The sequence below is a fragment of the Girardinichthys multiradiatus genome, chromosome 10 (genome assembly GCF_021462225.1).
Source record: "Girardinichthys multiradiatus isolate DD_20200921_A chromosome 10, DD_fGirMul_XY1, whole genome shotgun sequence".
NCBI lineage: Eukaryota > Metazoa > Chordata > Actinopteri > Cyprinodontiformes > Goodeidae > Girardinichthys > Girardinichthys multiradiatus.
Window position 1 is genome coordinate 16,656,361 of NC_061803.1, and position 19,291 is coordinate 16,675,651.

Sequence of the window (19,291 nt, forward strand, 5' to 3'; positions counted from 1 at the left end):
TTTGTTCAAAAAGTTGCTGCAATGAAAATATAAAGGTCAATATTTGAATAGACTTTATGGGAGTTGCCCCTCAAGTTTGATGTTGTTGTAATTAAACAGAAAATGACAACAACCAAGTGATAAAAGATAATGAATTTGTGTTGCAACTGTCCAATAAATTTCATAACATGGATGTATTAAATGTTATAAAATGGAAACCTTCAACATAAAAAAAAAATGTACTGGTACTATGATAACTCAGAAGTATGCTTCATACAAGTATAATCAAACTTGAAACTACTGATATAAGCATTTAACAATCTGTTGAATGGTTCATACAATGCCTTGCAAAATTATTCATGCTTTTTGTCACAATATAAGTATGAACTTCAGCGTATTTTATTGGGCTTTTATGTGACTGACCACTACAAAATAGTGGATCATTAGGTGACTTTTTAAAACAACTGGAACAACCCCAATTCCAATGGAGTTGGGACGTTGTGTAAAACAAAAATAAAAATAGAATACAATGATTTGCAAATCCTGTTCAACCTATATGCAATTTAATACACTACAAAAACAGGATATTTTATGGTCATACTAATAAACTTTGTTGTTTATTTGCAAATATTCACAATTTTTGAATTTGATGTTTTGAATTTAATGCAATATGTTCCAAAAAAGTTGGGACGGGGGCAACACAAGACTGGGAAAATTGAGGAAGGCTAAAAAAAAAGGCTCAGTCGTTCACAAGCAAGGATGGGGCAAGGTTTACCACTTTGTGAACAACTGTATTAATCCAACAGTTTAAAAACATTTCTCAACATACTATTGCAAGAAATTTGGGGATTTAATCTATTATCATCTACAGTCCATAATGTCATGAAAAGATTCAGAGAATCTGGAGAAATATCTGCACGTAGGCAGCATGGTTAAAAAGCAACATTGAATGCCCGGGGCCTATGACCCTTCAGGAGGCATTGGATTAAAAGCCCATCATTCTGAAACAGATATTACCACACAGTTCATCGCTGTATCTAAAAGTGCAAGTTAAAACTCTACCTTGCAAAGAAAAAGACATAGATCAACAGCACCTAGAAGTGCTGCTGGCTTCTCTAGGCCTGACCTCATCTGAGATGGACAGACACAAAGTGGAAAAACGTGCTGATCTGAATGTGGTCTGATGAGTCCACGTTTCAAATTGTTTTGTGGAAATCATGGATGTTGTGCTCTCCAAGCCAAAGAGGAAAAGGACTATATGGATTGTTATCAGCACAAAGTTCAAAAGCCAGCATCTGTGACCGTATGAAGGTGTGATAGTGACCGTATGAAGGTGTGATAGTGACCATATGAAGGTGTGATAGTGACCATGATATGGGTAACTTGCAGCTCTTTGAAGACACCATTATTGCTGAAAGGTTCGTACAGGTTTTGGAGCAACATTTTCTGCCATCCTTGCAACGTCTTTTTCAGGGACATCCCTGCTTATTTGAGAAAGACAATGCCAAGCCACATTCTGTAGGTGTTACAACAGCGTGAATTCATAGTAAAAGAGCATGGGTACTAGACTGGCCTGTCTGCAGTCCAGACCTGTCTCCCATTGAAAATATGTGGAGCATTATGAAGCGCAAAATGTGACAACAGAGACCCCGGATTGTCGAGCAACTTAAGTTGTACATTAGGCAAGAATGGGAAAGAATTCCACCTACAAAACTTCAACAATTAGCGTCATCAGTTCCCAAGCGCTTATTAAGTGTTCCCGTGCTCTGGGGGGCCTTTGGATGTCCATTGCTCAGATTTCCCCCATGTCTGTGTTGGGTCCAGGGGGGTGTGGCTCCTCACACTCACTAATGCATATTTTTATGGAGAAACCTTATATACACAAGCGCCTTTATACACCCACAGGTGTTTGGATTAAGGTGTTAACATATACATAGATGTTCTATATTGAGCCACAGTTCCTCCATATACATCTTCCATTCATTAATACTGTGCACTTTCCAATAACATTGCAGTTGTTATATATGTTTCTGCAGGTGAGGAAGGAGTATTCTAGTGTCTTGTATTTTCTTCGTCCTTTTTTCTGTCATTTATTCTTTTCGCCTTCTCTTCCTTTTTTTTTGCCAGACCTCTCTCTATTTCTTGCTTCTTTTTTTTTGTTTCCGTCTCCATGTTCATTGCAATTGAAATGATCCCAAAGCAGTTTCTAATAAAGATTTTTTTATATACAGTACAGGTCCTTCTCAAAATATTAGCATATTGTGATAAAGTTCATTATTTTCCATAATGTAATGATGAAAATTTAACATTCATATATTTTAGATTCATTGCACACTAACTGAAATATTTCAGGTCTTTTATTGTCTTAATATGGATGATTGTGGCATACAGCTCATGAAAACCAAAAATTCCTATCTCACAAAATTAGCATATTTCATCCGACCAAAAAAAGAAAAGTGTTTTTAATACAAAAAACGTCAACCTTCAAATAATCATGTACAGTTATGCACTCAATACTTGGTCGGGAATCCTTTGGCAGAAATGACTGCTTCAATGCGGCGTGGCATGGAGGCAATCAGCCTGTGGCACTGCTGAGGTCTTATGGAGGCCCAGGAGGCTTCGATAGCGGCCTTTAGCTCATCCAGAGTGTTGGGTCTTGAGTCTCTCAACGTTCTCTTCACAATATCCCACAGATTCTCTATGGGGTTCAGGTCAGGAGAGTTGGCAGGCCAATTGAGCACAGTGATACCATGGTCAGTAAACCATTTACCAGTGGTTTTGGCACTGTGAGCAGGTGCCAGGTTGTGCTGAAAAATGAAATCTTCATCTCCATAAAGCTTTTCAGCAGATGGAAGCATGAAGTGCTCCAAAATCTCCTGATAGCTAGCTGCATTGACCCTGCCCTTGATAAAACACAGTGGACCAACACCAGCAGCTGACACGGCACCCCAGACCATCACTGACTGTGGGTACTTGACACTGGACTTCTGGCATTTCCTTCTCCTCAGTCTTCCTCCAGACTCTGGCACCTTGATTTCCGAATGACATGCAGAATTTGCTTTCATCCGAAAAAAGTACTTTGGACCACTGAGAAACAGTCCAGTGCTGCTTCTCTGTAGCCCAGGTCAGGCGCTTCTGCCGCTGTTTCTGGTTCAAAAGTGGCTTGACCTGGGGAATGCGTTACCTGTAGCCCATTTCCTGCACATGCCTGTGCACGGTGGCTCTGGATGTTTCTACTCCAGACTCAGTCCACTGCTTCCGCAGGTCCCCCAAGGTCTGGAATCGGCCCTTCTCCACAATCTTCCTCAGGGTCCGGTCACCTCTTCTCATTGTGCAGCGTTTTCTGCCACACTTTTTCCTTCCCACAGACTTCCCACTGAGGTGCCTTGATACAGCACTCTGGGAACAGCCTATTCGTTCAGAAATTTCTTTCTGTCTTACCCTCTTGCTTGAGGGTGTCAATAGTGGCCTTCTGGACAGCAGTCAGGTCGGCAGTCTTATCCATGATTGGGGTTTTGAGTGATGAACCAGGCTGGGAGTTTTAAAGGCCTCAGGAATCTTTTGCAGGTGTTTAGAGTTAACTCGTTGATTCAGATGATTAGGTTCATAGCTCGTTTAGAGACCCTTTTAATGATATGCTAATTTTGTGAGATAGGAATTTTGGGTTTTCATGAGCTGTATGCCAAAATCATCCGTATTAAGACAATAAAAGACCTGAAATATTTCAGTTAGTGTGCAATGAATCTAAAATATATGAATGTTAAATTTTCATCAAGACATTATGGAAAATAATGAACTTTATCACAATATGCTAATATTTTGAGAAGGACATGTATATCAAGCGGAGCCATATAGCATTAGCTGTAATGCTCCACCTGTTAAAGTAAATCTGTTGGGCTTCTTCTTGGCACTCAGACAACAGTTTTGAGTGCTACTCTGCCGGACAGGACACAAAAAAAGGAAAGGTGATGTAACACAGTGGTAAACAGCTGTCCCAGCTTTTTGGAACATGTTGCAAGCATCAAATTCAAAATAGGTGAATATTTGCAAAAAAAGAAAAACGTTTATCAGTTTGAACATTAAATATCTTTTATTTTTAGTGTATTCAATTGCATATAGGTTTAACAGGATTTGTCAATCATTGTATTCTGTATTTATTTACGTTTTACACAACGTCCCAACTTCATTGGAATTGGGGTTGTAGAAACAATTTCTTTTTCGGGGTAAATGAGTAAAAGGAACTGAATACAAATACACAGCACAATTTCCAGATATTTTATTTTGAAAAATAAATGAAAAAAATTGCATTCTTTAATTCCACTTTATTATTATGTGCTACTGTGTGACGATTTAACAAATGCCATCAAAATCTATTGAAGTGTGTAGTTGGAACTTGGGAAAATGTAGAAATATTCCAAGGGTGTGAATACTTTTGCAAAGCACTGTAATCTCTCTCATAAAATGATTTTGATCTTCTGAAGTGAAATTTCAAGAATTTAAGATTTGAACTTAATGTTATCGAAGAGGATGCATACACAAGAACAAAACAATAAATCTATCCACCTGAGCTGCTCGTTCTGAGCCGGCAAGGTCAATCATGAAAAGCCGAGCAAAGCGGACCTCGTGCAAGACGTCACGACAGCGACTCTGCTGCTTCACCGCAACCTGAAGCACAGCGTGGGAGCGAGACGATGTCTTATTAGCAGCTGTTGGCTCCTGCGTTCGCTGCTTGTTGCCCTTCATCAGCAACTCCATGATCTGAGAACATATAAGTAAGGCTGTCATGGGTGTTTAGCTTTTTAATCGTCTAATAAAACCCAACAAGGTATCTTCTCACCTCCTGGGCATTGATGGTAGACACCTCTGTGATGCCTGCTACCTGAATCACACCCTTAGAGTCTTCTCTTAAGTCCAAGAAGCCTGAGGATGGGTTCAGCAGGTCTCTGATCATCTCATTATAGATCTGTAAACATATAGATAGAAATATAAAAGATTTCTCATAAAGTATTAGTCAGTTTGAAGAATGTGTATGCATGCATTTCAAAAGATTAGAATTTCATTGAAATTTATTATTTTTCCCTAATTCAATTCAAAAAGAGAAACTCATAGATATAGATTACACAAAAACTCAAATATTTCAAAAGCGTATTTCTGTTATTTTGGAAGGTATGTGGTAGTTTAATTGCTATTACAAATTATATTAATGTACAAAGACAACATAACATCACAAAATAACATTTTGGTTACAATCAACTTTTATTGGTCTTAGGTAATAGTTAAATCTTTGGAAAAATGCAATTGTAATTAGCTGGAAGCCATAATCCTCAACATTTACAGAAAAATAGCTTTATTGTAACTGTACTGTATGTAATGTATTGAAATGATACGTATTAGTTTTGCTTTTTGAGTTGAGTTACTGACATAAATAAACTTTTCAAAGATATTGCAATTTTCAGGACTCAAGAAGCACATTTTCACCAACTAATCATTAAGAAAATATGTGACCTGGGAACTGTTGTCACACCAGTGCAAGTGGTTTTTCTTACAAAAAGCAAAGGAAAATTCTGGACTATGATGAAATAATTGAAGGCTTTCAAATGACATTCAGTTAAGAGCAGAAACGAGATCCTGAAAAGTGACCACAGAATGACAGTCTGCAATTTGATTTGTCAAACTAACCCTTTGCCCACAGCGTACATGAGCAGATGCTTTCATTCATCCTGACAGCCTAATATTTGCTCAGTTTTTTATTTCTCCAATACGATCACTGCAGGTGGAGTGTAAATAAAGCTCACAGTGTTCTGTGATGCTACCAGCTCCGAAAGGTGTGCTTACTAACACTGTAATAGACAACTTCATCGCTATCTGTTAAGTTCAGCTATTTTCTTTAGGACCAAAGGTGAAGGACTTCTCATTCTAAGAGCACCCCAACGTATTAGTGTGTTCCTGTGCACATGCTATAGTGACTGCACATGTGACAGAAAGCAAGATCCAAACAAGAAAAGCAACAGATGTGTGCACTTTGCTCAATGCGCCCATTTAACCTCTTTGCTGTGAGGCAGTAACAGATTGCTCCCTGGAAACAGCAAACACACACGTCACACATGCATTTGTGTGAGGACTCAAAGTGATGAAACAAATGCAGGTCAGAAAGTGTCTACATTCAGTCTGACATTTTAATAGAAAATATTTGAACTCCCACACACTCAAAGAGAAACCAAAAAGCTACACTGCAATAAATTTGCCCCCGTCTGGCAGTGAAAACAAAAGACGTAATTTTGATGTCAGATGCAAAAACCCTTCAATAGGATGAAATTGTGGCTGTCAAGTGCTTATTTGTGCCATTTTGATTTTCAATTGAAGGCTGACAGTTCTTTTCATATTTGATCTTAGTGTCCAGGACTTTGTCATTCAATTATTTCTGTTTGTCCCATTTATTCTCTTGACAGCCAGAACACATCAGAGTAAATTCTGTTAATATTCTACAGTAAATTCCTCTTTATAAATCTAGTGTATACTCTTACTGTAGATCTAGTTCTTCATATAGAATCAAGCAACCCCCCACTCCACCCCACCCCACTCTGGAACAATAGATTTAAGTGGTTTAGGAAAACGAGATTATGGAGAAACTGACATGAATAAAAAGGCAGAAGAAAACTCAAATTTAAGACAAATGACAGAAAAGGACAAGGTATGGAAAGAAGGTCAGGGAGAATGGGGACTAAAAGATCATGTAGACAGTTATTATATTGAATCAACAACATCTCAAATGATGTGCAGTGTTTGACAATGTTTTTGCCAACTAAAAGATAAAAGTGAAAAAAAAAGAAGAAAAAACTAAATCTGAAATGCTGTTCCACCTTCTTGTTCCACAACCAAGGGTTTGAGTATCCGGCAACTCACTACAATTACTTTCAGGTTTGAAAAACATCTGTGTAGCAAGTAGGAAGTGCCTTTCTCAAGATTTGAAAATGAAATTTACTTGTGTTCAGTCAACATCTGTTATCAAGCAGGAAGATGTTGGATGAAGTTGGATGTTGCAATTGGAAGTCAAACGAACTTCCTGTTTGGTGGTGAATAATTGTTGAGGGCTACAATCAAAAACAGTCGACTTCCTATAAGGTTTGGGTAATGTAACATCATCTGTCATCAGACACAGTTTGAAGTCATATGTATAGGGGACCTAAAATGGAAATCTGTAAAACATGTGACCTTCTGTTCTCAGTGGGTGGAGTGGCCAGGAGGCCAGGAGCGGCAGCAGGAGACAAGAGGGCAAAGTAGTCCACAGCCTAACCTGGCCTCAGTTTGGGCACCTGCAGCACTCCCATTGTTGTACACATTTTATTTTTCGGTGAGTGCAGGATGGTCAGGGAATCATTGGGTGTCATTGAGTGAATTTTTCCTCATCTGCTATCTCTTCTTGCAAACAATTGTACACTCACTCAGCTCTCAGAAGGACACACGATATAGTGCTTTACCACATCTATATAAGATAGCCGTTAGGAAAGATAGACTCTACTATTTTTTTCAAAAACCTTTTTTATGCCTTTCACAGAGAGAGAGAGAGCAAGTGTTCCCAAAACAGACAATAAGAATATCATAGTCTGGAGCAAGGGTACTCATTCAAGGTCTGAGCCCTGCACTGAGATATTCTCAGCAATAGGGAAAACACAAAATCCAACTTGGCAAAAGAAAATCAGTAATTAAAGAGAAAAAATTGTCACATCTTTTCAAGAGCATTTAAATTTTGCAACATTTGTTTTACATTTTATTGCAACAGTCATTGCATTTGGACAAACCCAAGACTGTAGTCTGTGGAACTAGAAGATATTTAGTTTAATGTAGTGTAACATGAATATTCTTTTAACAGTCTAGGTGTTTTAAGTGTTCTCTGTAACCACACGCATGTTCAAGGACAGATCTTGAGCATTTCTACGTTACCTCTAAGAGACTTCTTTGTATTTCTCATAGATGTATACCAATCTTCATAGGAGTATGTAAACTGGTCTTAAGGGAGCACCATGGAGCTATTTACTATTTTTTGGAATTCTTAATACTTGCAAAATGTATAAAAAATTTCAGGTGTTTTGGGAGATGTTCAGGCCTCCAAAAAAGCTTTTCATTTGACATAAGAAAGGAAAAAGCCAAAGTAAAGGAAAAAGAATGAAAGAAGAATGAACTCTTGCATTTAAATAGGCCTTTTCATCTCCTATAGTTGAGACCACTCATGGTAATGCAAAATCATACCTCAAAGTCTCAAATGAGACTTTGAGGTATGATTAAATGAGAAATTAAACTGGCAAGATGAGCCGTTCCTGCTTGTCTTTACAGAGACATGAAGCTCAGTCCAGCAGACACAAAGAAAAATTGATCTAATCAGTCCACAGATTCATCCACAGCTAATCATCCAAAAACAAAGGGAGGCAAAAAAAAAAAAAAAAAAACTTCAAAGACATAAGATTGCACTAATTCACCATCTGAACAAGTTCTTCAAAGAAAAGCACCAACACACAGAGTGAAATACTTGATGGAGGGGGGAGACCACAGAGAATAGTCGGTGTTCCACAGTTAAGAAAATATTTTATAGTTTATTTTCTATGTACCACTGGAGAGCGTGGAGTGGAGAGGAAATGAGAAATCAACTGTGGTTGTTTATGCCCCTGTATTAAACGGGTATGAACCAAAATTCTAATTTACCTGGCGCTATGCACCCAACTGCATTCAGAAGTCACCTTGTTAGTCAATTGAGCCCACCAGAGAGTAATTTACTCCCAGCATGTATCCAGATGCTCTGTTAAGGCCTCAGAGGTTTGTTAGAGAACATTTGTAAACAAACAGCATTGTTAAGGCAAGTAAAACAGCACACAAGTCTGGGAGAAAGTAGGGAACAGCAATGGGAACAGCATGGAACAACAGGAGACCACAAAGGCTTGGGCACCATCTTAACTGACAGGCTGGCCAAGGACAGCATTAATCAGAAACAGCCTTTTTTGAAACACTATGTTTAATGTGACACATTGGTTTGGGATTGTTTCTCTTCAGCAGAGACAGGAAGGGTGATGAAAGATTGAAGAAGCTAAATACAGGATATTCCTTTTAAAAAACTATTACAGGCTGCAAGCAACTTGAGCCAGAGAAAAAGGATTTACTTTCCAGAACAATAACACCCTGAACAAACTTTAAAAGCAGCAACTTAATGTGAAATGTGTAAGAATAATGCAAAAGTAAATCTGTTGGGCTTCTTCTTGGCACTCAGACAACAATTCTGAGTGCTACTACCGCTAAAAAAAAGAGAGAATATGTGGCAAAACTTGAAAAGGGATGATCGCATATGTTTTCCATGTGATCTCTTTGGGCTATTTCGAAAAGATGAAAAGACAAAACATTTATTCTGTAGATGTGCAGAGCTAATAGACACGTACCCCAAAATACTTGCGCTGTAATTGCAGGAAGTTCTGCAGCTCTAAGTATTGACTCAGAGGGGCTGAATACAAATGAAAGCAACAATTCTTTTTCATTGTAAACAATTTTGAACATTATGTATCCCTTTCCTTCTACAAATATAATATAAACTTTGTGTTACACATTAAAAAAATTATACTAAAATACATTTACGTTCATGGTTGCAACATGACAAAGTTTTATAAGACACTGTATGTATTGGAAATAAAAGACTTCAAGTGTGCAAAACAAACAAATTAAAACATTTTTCAACAAACTATTAAATTTGTGTCTATAGTGTATATATATCATATATACATATATATCAGCCCTACTGTAGGACTAATAAAGGTAGCATGACAACAAAAGCATTAACTAGATGATGCTGTCATCCTATAATGAGAGTAATGGATTTGAACTTGCTGGAAAATTAAGGACTTACCTCTAGATAGGACATGGACACGCTGTACAGCATGTCGTCACTAGTCTCCTCAATGGCACAAAACAAGTCATTTAGAGTGCGGACATAGATGCCTGGCTCTTTGTCAGTGCCCAACATGGTATAGGTCTTCCCACAACCTGAAACCCAGCGTAACAAAATTTTATGTTGGTCAAAACTGCACTTAGCAGGTAACGAGGCAAATTTTAACTTCAGGTGTTGGTGAACAACAAAGAATGGATTTCAGCACAAACAATAACTGGTGATTTTTCCCCACAAAACCTATACTAAGTGATAATATGCAAATTGTGTCCTCCAAGGAGCACAAAGAAACAAACATTACCCCAAAAACATTAAAACATTTGTTTTAGCATGGGAAGAAATGTAAATCAAGCTGTGGTATAAAAGCTGAAAGCTTGTGTTATCACTTACTGTAGGATTTTTACTATGTTTGTTAAGAGTTTGTTGTTTGAATATGTTCATGCCCAGGTCTACTAGTCTGTGCAAGTCTAAAAAAAGTCTTTAAAAGCCTTTCACTTTCAATGGAGGCAAAGCATGACTCATTCTCTTATTATAGGTTTGCTGAATAAAAACCACAGGTCTCAAAAAGATTTCATATCACCTTCTATTAGAGGGTGCTGACTAATTCAGGCTGACCATATAGTGATGGTCGAAATAATAAAACATACACTTGAAAAATGACAGACCAGACATCTATCTAGGTCTTGTAGAACATGCACACTCAGACTAAAGCACAAACCTGTGGGTCCATAGGCAAACACAGTGGCATTGTAGCCTGATATGAGGCCTTCAATGAGCTCTTTGGTTGTAGCTCGGTAAACCTCTTCCTGAAAAAGAGGAGGAAAGCAATATAAATAAAAAATGTAACTCCATTTATTTCAGCTTTGCTCAGCTGTCGATTCATTTGAACTCTCCTCTCTAGCTGACCTGACTGGCCAAGAAGTCGAATCCCACGTCAAACATGTAAGTCTTCTCCCTGGAGCGGTTGGCACGCAGGATGTCATCTGGATCTTCCATGGGGTCCATCAGAACCACCATCTAATGATAATGAGGATAAAAAGACTCAGAGTGAGTATGTGTCAGAGCCCACTTTGACATTTGGGTGCCTCGTTGCCTTGATGGTGTTTGTTTTTCTCAATTACAATATTCCAGATGGCATAGGAATGATGTGTGCATCTGAATGTAAATGCAAAGTGGCACAGAGCGGTAAATGCACATCTTTAGCAGCAGCTGTAAGAACTACTTATTTTCAAAGGCAGATGTTTGTAGCAGATGTTTTATAGGTTTCTAGTGAGACGCTTTGTATGTGGTGTAAGGCTGACCTCCACAATGAGACAAGGTACAGTATCAAGTTAATAATCATCAGCAACAGTTGTCTTAATGGTTAGCAATTCACACATTGCTTAAAAGATTGTAAATGTTCTTTATCTTGCTAAAAAAGAAAAACGAGTGTGTTTAATTGTCAGTAAATTTTGTCATCCCTGTTGTTTGTTTTTTCAGTTTTTCAAATTAATTGAGTAGCAATCTCTCAGTGAAGCCCCTGGAGTACAGACATCACAAATTAGTTTTGCACTAATCAAACGTTCTCTTTCTGATCACGGTGAAATTAACATGTTGAATGAAAATGAAAGAACAAAATGGAAGAAAGAGTTTCAAAACCAGGACAAATTGGTATTTCAGCAGTCCCCCATAATTCAAAAATAATTTTGAATCACAGTAAAGGTCACATATAATCACATTTTAGAAAAAGAAGACCTAAAAAACATAAATAAACTGCAAATGACCTTTCCATTGTTTTATTCAAATCAGATCACCAAGTTTAACATGCACTTTAATGAAACAGAAAGGCTGCTTGAGCTTTCCCTGTAAACTGGAAATGCACATTCATATATAGATGATGACATGTCATCTGGAAACTCAGAATATAATTTTCTATTGCTGTAAACAGAAAGTAGATTTTTTTCATGACAAAAAAATAATTTATTGGTAAAATGTTGAATGGACCTTCACTGACAAAATGGGCTGCAGAACACACTGTGAATATACAGTGCCTTGTGAAAGTACTCGGCCTGTTTTGATTCTGGTACGTCTGCTCTACCCTGTCTCCCTGGCTGCAATCAGCAGATTAGATGCACCTGGTGGCTGCTGCAGTGTAGTGCAATCTATGGAATGCCAAGCACCTGTGTCTTCCCTGATATATACTGACTCTGACAAGTAGACGGTGCCAGATTTTTGAAAGCCATCGTATGAGTAGATATCCAGCATTCCTTCCTGTCTGCTCATTGTTCTTGACCTTGCCTTGCCTTTTGGATTTATGCCTCTGCCTGCTCCCTGTCGGACTGTTTGGATTTTGGTTTTCGACCCTGTTTCCTGCATCTGGTTTATGCCTCAGCCTGCTCCTTGCCTGACGTCTCTTGTTCAGATCATTGACCCTGTTTCTGCCCCCGGATTATTGAGCCAGCCTAGCCCTTAGATTATTCAGCCTAAAGTAACATGTCTCTCTTACCTGCGCTGTGGAGATCACGGCCTGCCACCCACCGAGGTTTCTCCTCTGGCTTTCAAGTTCTACCCAAGCAGGTTAGTGACTTTTCTGATCCTTGCAATATCTGGAGAAACTACAAGTCACTAATCCCTCTTTCTGCCCCAGTGATTTCCAGTAGCTGTGGATTTTTACCTGAGTGATGTTTTCCTGTGGCTGAATAAACCTTTTTAAATTTTCAGTACTGTGTCTGGCTGAATCTTGGGTCTGCTTGTTTCTGATCCGTAATACAGCCCCCTTGAACTTTTCAATCTCTTGCCACATTTCAGGCTTCAAACATAAAGATATAAAATTCTAATTTTTTGTGAAGAATCAACAAGTGGGACACAATCGTGAAGTGGAATGTAATTTATTGGATGTGTCAAACTTTTTTAACACATAAAAAAACTGAAAAGTGGGGCGTGCAATATTATTCGGCCCCCTTGTGTTAATACTTTGTAGCGCCACCCTTTGCTGCAATTACAGCTGCAGGTCGCTTGGGGTATGTCTCTATCAGTTTTGCACATCGAGAGACTGAAATTCTTGCCCATTCTTCCTTGCAAAACAGCTCGAGCTCAGTGAGGTTGGATGGAGAGTGTTCATAAACAGCAGTCTTCAGCTCTTTCCACAGATTCTCGATTGGATTCAGGTCTGGACTTTGACTTGGCCATTCCAACACCTGGATACGTTTATTTGTGAACCATTCCATTGTAGATTTGGCTTTATGTTTTGGATCATTATCTTGTTGGAAGATAAATCTCCGTCCCTGTCTCAGGTCTCTTGCGGACTCCAACAGGTTTTCTTCCAGAATGGTCCTGTATTTGGCCCCATCCATCTTCCCATCAATTTTGACCATCTTCTCTGTCCCTGCTGATGAAAAGCAGGCCCAAACCATGATGCTGCCACCACCATGTTTGACAGTGGGGATGGTGTGTTCAGGGTGATGAGCTGTGTTGCTTTTACACCAAACATATCGTTTTGCATTGTGGCCAAACAGTTCGATTTTGGTTTCATCTGACCAGAGCATCTTCTTCCCCATGTTTGGTGTGTCTCCCAGGTGGCTTGTGGCAAACTCTAAACAAGACTTTTTATGGATATCTTTGAGAAATGGCTTTCTTCTTGCCACTTTTCCATAAAGGCCAGATTTGTGCAGTGTACGACTGATTGTTGTCCTATGGACAGACTCTCCCACCTCAGCTGTAGATCTCTGCAGTTCATCCAGAGTGATCATGGGCCTCTTGGCTGCATTTCTGATCAGTCTTCTCCTTGTTCGAGATGAAAGTTTAGAGGGACGGCCGAGTCTTGGTAGATTTGCAGTGGTCTGACACTCCTTCCATTTCAATATGATTGCTTGCACAGTGCTCCTTGGGATGGTTAAAGCTTGGGAAATCTTTTTGTATCCAAATCTGGCTTTAAATGTCTCCACAACAGTATCTCAGACCTGCCTGATGTGTTCCTTGGTCTTCATGATGCTCTCTGCGCTTTGAACAGAACCCTGAGACTATCACAGAGCAGGTGAATTTATATGGAGACTTGATTACACACAGGTGGATTCTATTTATCATCATCAGTCATTTGGGGCAACATTGGATCATTCAGAGATCCTCACTGAACTTCTGGAATGAGTTTGCTGCACTGAAAGTAAAGGGGCCGAATAATATTGCATGCCCCACTTTTCAGTTTTTTATTTGTTAAAGTTTGACACATCCAATAAATTTAATTCCACTTCATGATTGTGTCCCACTTGTTGTTGATTCTTCACAAAAAAATTGAATTTAATATCTTTATGTTTGAAGCCTGAAATGTGGCAAGAGGTTGACCAGTTTAAGGGGGCTGAGTAGTTTCGCAAGGCACTGTATCATCATCACAATATCTGTGTGCAGTGTTCACAAAGGACTTTTTGGAATAAGTGGTGACTAATATTTTTCAAGTGTTATAAACTTGCATTTTTCAAGCTTAATATTTAGCCAGTTGGACAGTGTCTATCGACAGCAGATGCTAAGAATGGACACAAAATAGGTGAAAATAGGCATTTATTGCAATACTAACTGTTATTATTGCGTTTGCAATATTTTCTATCATCGTGTAGCCTTATTGGCAACACAGAAAAAGGATATTAGCACTCTCGCTCTTTCCAAAAATTCTGTGGGTGAGCTTCGCAAAAGTCAACAAGTGAAGAGGATGAATTTTTCCTCATCTACAAAAAATAGTCTATTTTAAGCAATTTTTGTCCCAGGATTAAAAAACAATTGGAAATGTGGTTTCAAGACAAGGAACAATCAAAAGCTAAAGGAAAAGAACACAACACAGTTAAAGCTGCGGCCAGACCACTAAGATGACTGCAAGTGTTTATAATAAAGTTTTTAAAGTAAGAAAATATGATCTTTACTACAGCATTTTAGTTAGTATATTAGTTAGTTACAGTATGTGCTTATTGAGTGCAAAGGATCTGTGGACATCTACAAATCACCTAATAACTGATATCTCCAAAATTTACTCCTGCATACTCGTTTTCTTCCTGTTTGTCAGCCAAATGAAATGAAGATTTTATATCAGTATCTCGACTTCCCTTGCAACCACAACAAGTGTAGCATCAGCTTCAAGTGGCTTTTTAGGACCAAATAACATCAGGAAAATAACTGAAGAAATATTTAAAGTGTTTGATTTGAGTAACAGACACATTTTGATAGCTATATTATAGTGGTAGTTAAACAATCATGTGGCAGTGCAAAAATTATAACGTCTACATGAATGCTGCCACAGTTTAGTGTTTTAAAGTAAAATTTTTGTAACGTGGTCAATCACCACTGTGGTAGATCACATAAAGTCTGGGCTCATAAGAATGTAGCTTTTATTTCCTATTTATTTCTTTATTTCCTTTTTCTTTTTCTCCTCTTCACTGGACAATTATCCATATAAATGTTTTCTAATGAACTCACATTTAAGCTGGACATACTTCAGTCTTTGATGGTCATTGTGTTATGGACGCAAGAGTTCAGCATCCCAAATATAACATCACACTTCAGCAACTTTTGGCTTCACGCTCAACTACATTTGACTCTTGTTTTGTGTTTTACGCTTTTATAAATTTATTTTACATTTCACAATCTCAAACATGAATTTAAATATTGCAAGCTACAAACAGCTAAAAAGAAAAAGTTGTAAAAATCAAGATAGATGCCCTTCAGGAAAACTGAATGTCAAGCAGTATTAAAACATGTTTGTGTCGGGCACAGCCTCTACAGCACTGGTACACACTATATGTGTGATTATGAAGAAACTGAAATGTCAAGTTGTTCTGATTGTGCTGCTTGACATAGCCTTTGTCTAATACATAACCCTTTATTTTCTCGCCTCTGAAAACTGAGTTTCAGAGAAAACAAATACAGTTCCAAAATATATAAAGGTAATTGATCAAAATCTGTCAGGGAAGGTGCAACTGAAAAACTGCTCTGTACCAAACGACTGAGAAAAAAAGCCAATAAAAATAAGGACCGCTTGAGTCTCTACTTATGATGATGCAGGATGATCAGGCAGCTGGGACTTCACCAGGTGTGATTAGCTGGTCAGCTTTGTTCAGCAGCAGAAACCTGAGAGTCCTCTGAGGCCTCTATCGCTGAAGCACACGGCTTGTTTGATGACGCCCTAACCATCGAGCAGCTCACTTTGAAGCCTCTCAATTGAAATTCAACAGCAGAGATTTCACTTCTGATAAACTGACAACACATAAAGGCAGAGGGCACGGCAAGCTCACACAGACTGCAATCAGTAAAAAGGTGAACAGAAGGGGAGGAGGAAGCACTGGAGAAGAAGAAAAGATGGAGAAACTGGAAAGACAAAGCAACGACTGTCTCAAGACAGAAGAAGCATGTGTGCAAAAGAGAGCAGCGTGCAGCATTGAGTAGTACTCTCCTTTTGATCCTATTCCTGTTCTCAAACTTGAAAGAGTGATGAATGAGTTTTCATTTAATTTCACTGAAAAAGTTCTGAGAACAAAGGAACATTTGTTTTAATACCCAAGTTCAGGAGCTCTTCAATATGAGCCAACCCAAAATGCTTCACAAACAGCAAGAGTATACCTTCAACAGTACTACTGAAAAAAACACTGTCAAGAGGAGTTTAGCATAAAGAAAAGCCTAATGTAGGCTCGAATTCAGACATTCTCTTTCATTTGTCCCAGTCTTAAGTTAGATTAGACTCTAAACCCTTCAAATTTCAAACATTTGAAAAATACATATTTTCACCAGAATTATGTGACAAAATATGAATTCATGCAAGCTTTATGTGTGTGCTTGCTTTCTGTTTTTGTGCATAACTAGCCAGACAAAAGTGTGGAGTGGCCAGCATTGATTGCATCCTGGGCAAGCCCCTCTTTCTGTATCCCATTACCCCCCATTCTGCAAATAAACACTAACTTTTTATTATACAGCTTATGCGAATCCTTAAGAACTTTGAGAAAATTGTGAATCTGTTCTACATTAGGTCCTGGTATTCATAATAAAAAGCCAATGCCATTCTTTATCTGTAAGTCATAATCAACAAAAGTACAAGAAATAAAGGCTTGAAATATTTCACTCTATGTATAATGAATCTATATGAGTTTTACTTTCTGAAATGAGTGGCAATTTTTTGATATTCAAACATGTTGAGATCTACCCGTATGAGAGGAAATATGCAGTTAGTTGTATAATTTTTGCTTCATGATCATATGTTGGGTTTTCAATGATGCATTCAGTTTTTGAGACAACACATGGATGGCAGTTTGTTCACAGGATTTGTGGGAATACTAGTCCCAATTACTTATTTTCAAATATAAAGGTTTTACAAACCATGTTAAAAATCTCAATCTCAATCTAAATAGGTCCTAATGTCCAATAAGCATAGGAAGCATTCTTCCATGTTTTTGCAAATAGATTTCAAAAAAATCTTTTTTCTAATTATTAAGTTGCTTTTTGAGTCACACCTGCTTTTTATTGGTCAGGGCCGATCTGCCAACTTCTACGGGAAATCTTCAGTTGTGTAACTAGAGTATTACTACTAAACAGCAAACCCATATGTTGTATTATTTATGCACTCCTAATGAGGCCAATTTTACATGATACAACCAAGACATTTCTGCCTTGTCCATAAAACTGTATACCAGTCATAGTTACATTATCAGTGTCCAATATAATTGCCCAGGGACTGCTTGGATGCAATATTTGGTAACTAAGTTTTTCTAACTTTCCTGGATGCCCATTCCAGGAATTTTTCTTCAGTGGCTGAGAGGCTAGAGCTCGTGGAGAGTGGTTGGGGCATTTTGTAAGGCTGAACAATAAACAGTGTCGTGAAAATGAGTGTTAATCATAATCAATATTGTTGTCAGAGTTTCCATCAAAAACATGAAATTAAATATTTCTCTGAATTTGGGCAACTCTATTTATCAATTTTAGCATGTTTTGTGTAAACATGAGGTGTCAGTGTCACTGATGTCCCTTAAGAAAGCTGATGAGCACCCAACAGCGTTCTTAAATAACTGCAAGTGATGCTGGTATCAAATGTCCACACACACTTTTGTCTCTGTAGATGCTCTTGGGGAAAATCATGAGCTGCTCAGGGTGTTGATAACACCTCTATTCCCATCTGTTACCTGTGTTTCTTGAGTTACACTGCCTCCACAGCTCCATCTGTGAACATGCACATGCACCAGCTGTTGCAAAGGAAGATATTAGTTCTCTAATTTTCTTAAGTCATCTGATAAAACTCTAAGGTGCTGGCTCTCATCACATTGCTTTGATGTCTGAGAATGTGCCTTAGGCATAGAAGGCCAGTAATGAACTGGCCTCACAGAAGTTTTTAACACATGCAGATGCCTGTAAAAATAGACTGTACCTTGTGTTGAGTTAAGAAGCACAGGTCAGGATAAGGTGTTGAGCATTAACAGAGTGTAAGTCATGTAAAGAAAATAGTAAACATCACTCACTGTGATGATAACGCATTTCCTACATGTTATGTGCTTACGCAGTCACATGAAAACGGACATGGATTAAAAATTAAGCATCTCCTCTTTAACAAGAAAGTCTGATCAGACAAAAAGGCATAACGCTTGCCTCACTGGATGACGGGAGACCTACGAATACCCATTCAAAGATCTAAAATGCTAACTTTTTAGGAACCTTGGTCCAACACTGAGTTACTTCAAGCAATTAAGAGGGAAGATAAACTGATCTTTCAAAGGTATGGCATTACAGATATAAAAATTGCTGTCTGTCCTTACTTAGGCTAATCAGAAATGAATACTAAACATGGTGCTCACAGCGTTTTGATTGGTTGCTATCTCCATTTTTAAAATGTATTTTCTGTGCCATAGTGCTTGTGAGGTGGAAACTGGTGGTAAGCAAACATTATACCCAGTTTGACGTTTGAACTGGCTAAATAGAAAAAAAACGTTATCCTCCTTTTTTGCCTAAAACAGGCCTAAGCATGGCTGTGTTAGATGCTGTCTGATTAGCAACTAATCTCAAACAATAACCAACAAAATTAGGCTGATTTCATTTCTTTCTATGCTGCTCTGGTGTCTCTACAAGGAAACAACCTGGATGCAATTCTACAGCTCTGACCTTACAATAAAAACCAAGCTACATTATTCATTAACAATTATGGAAATTTTTTATTTATTTTCTAAAATTGTATTTCTTCTTGTTTTCCTTTATGAAGCCAGCCCATTGTTGTGATTAATATTAATTTGAGAGCTAAACTTATCTAGACAGAAACAGTGAATGAAACTTGCTGCTATATCTACCTTTTTAGAAGCAGTCACTTGTTAGCTGGTTCAGAATCAGAATCAGAATCAGAAAAGCTTTATTACCAAGTACGTTTTTGGACATACAAGGAATTTGTTTTGGCGTAGTCGG

General features: G+C 38.1%; 1 protein-coding gene and 1 long non-coding RNA gene across 2 annotated transcripts in view; one reads left to right on the forward strand and one right to left on the reverse strand.

Moving 5' to 3' along the window:
* kif19 (kinesin family member 19) overlaps window positions 1–19,291 on the reverse strand; it is a 65,336-nt gene that overhangs the window by 17,465 nt on the left and 28,580 nt on the right. The window contains exons 3-7 of the mRNA XM_047376172.1: window positions 10,808–10,918; window positions 10,620–10,707; window positions 9,863–9,999; window positions 4,817–4,942; window positions 4,543–4,737 (exon numbers count right to left, since the gene is read on the reverse strand). Of these exons, the coding sequence (XP_047232128.1) occupies window positions 4,543–4,737; window positions 4,817–4,942; window positions 9,863–9,999; window positions 10,620–10,707; window positions 10,808–10,918 (657 nt within the window). The remainder of the gene's footprint in view (window positions 1–4,542; window positions 4,738–4,816; window positions 4,943–9,862; window positions 10,000–10,619; window positions 10,708–10,807; window positions 10,919–19,291) is intronic.
* Window positions 12,226–12,600, forward strand: LOC124874698. The gene is made up of 2 exons (XR_007039870.1): window positions 12,226–12,457; window positions 12,528–12,600. It is a non-coding gene; the product is annotated as an uncharacterized LOC124874698 (long non-coding RNA).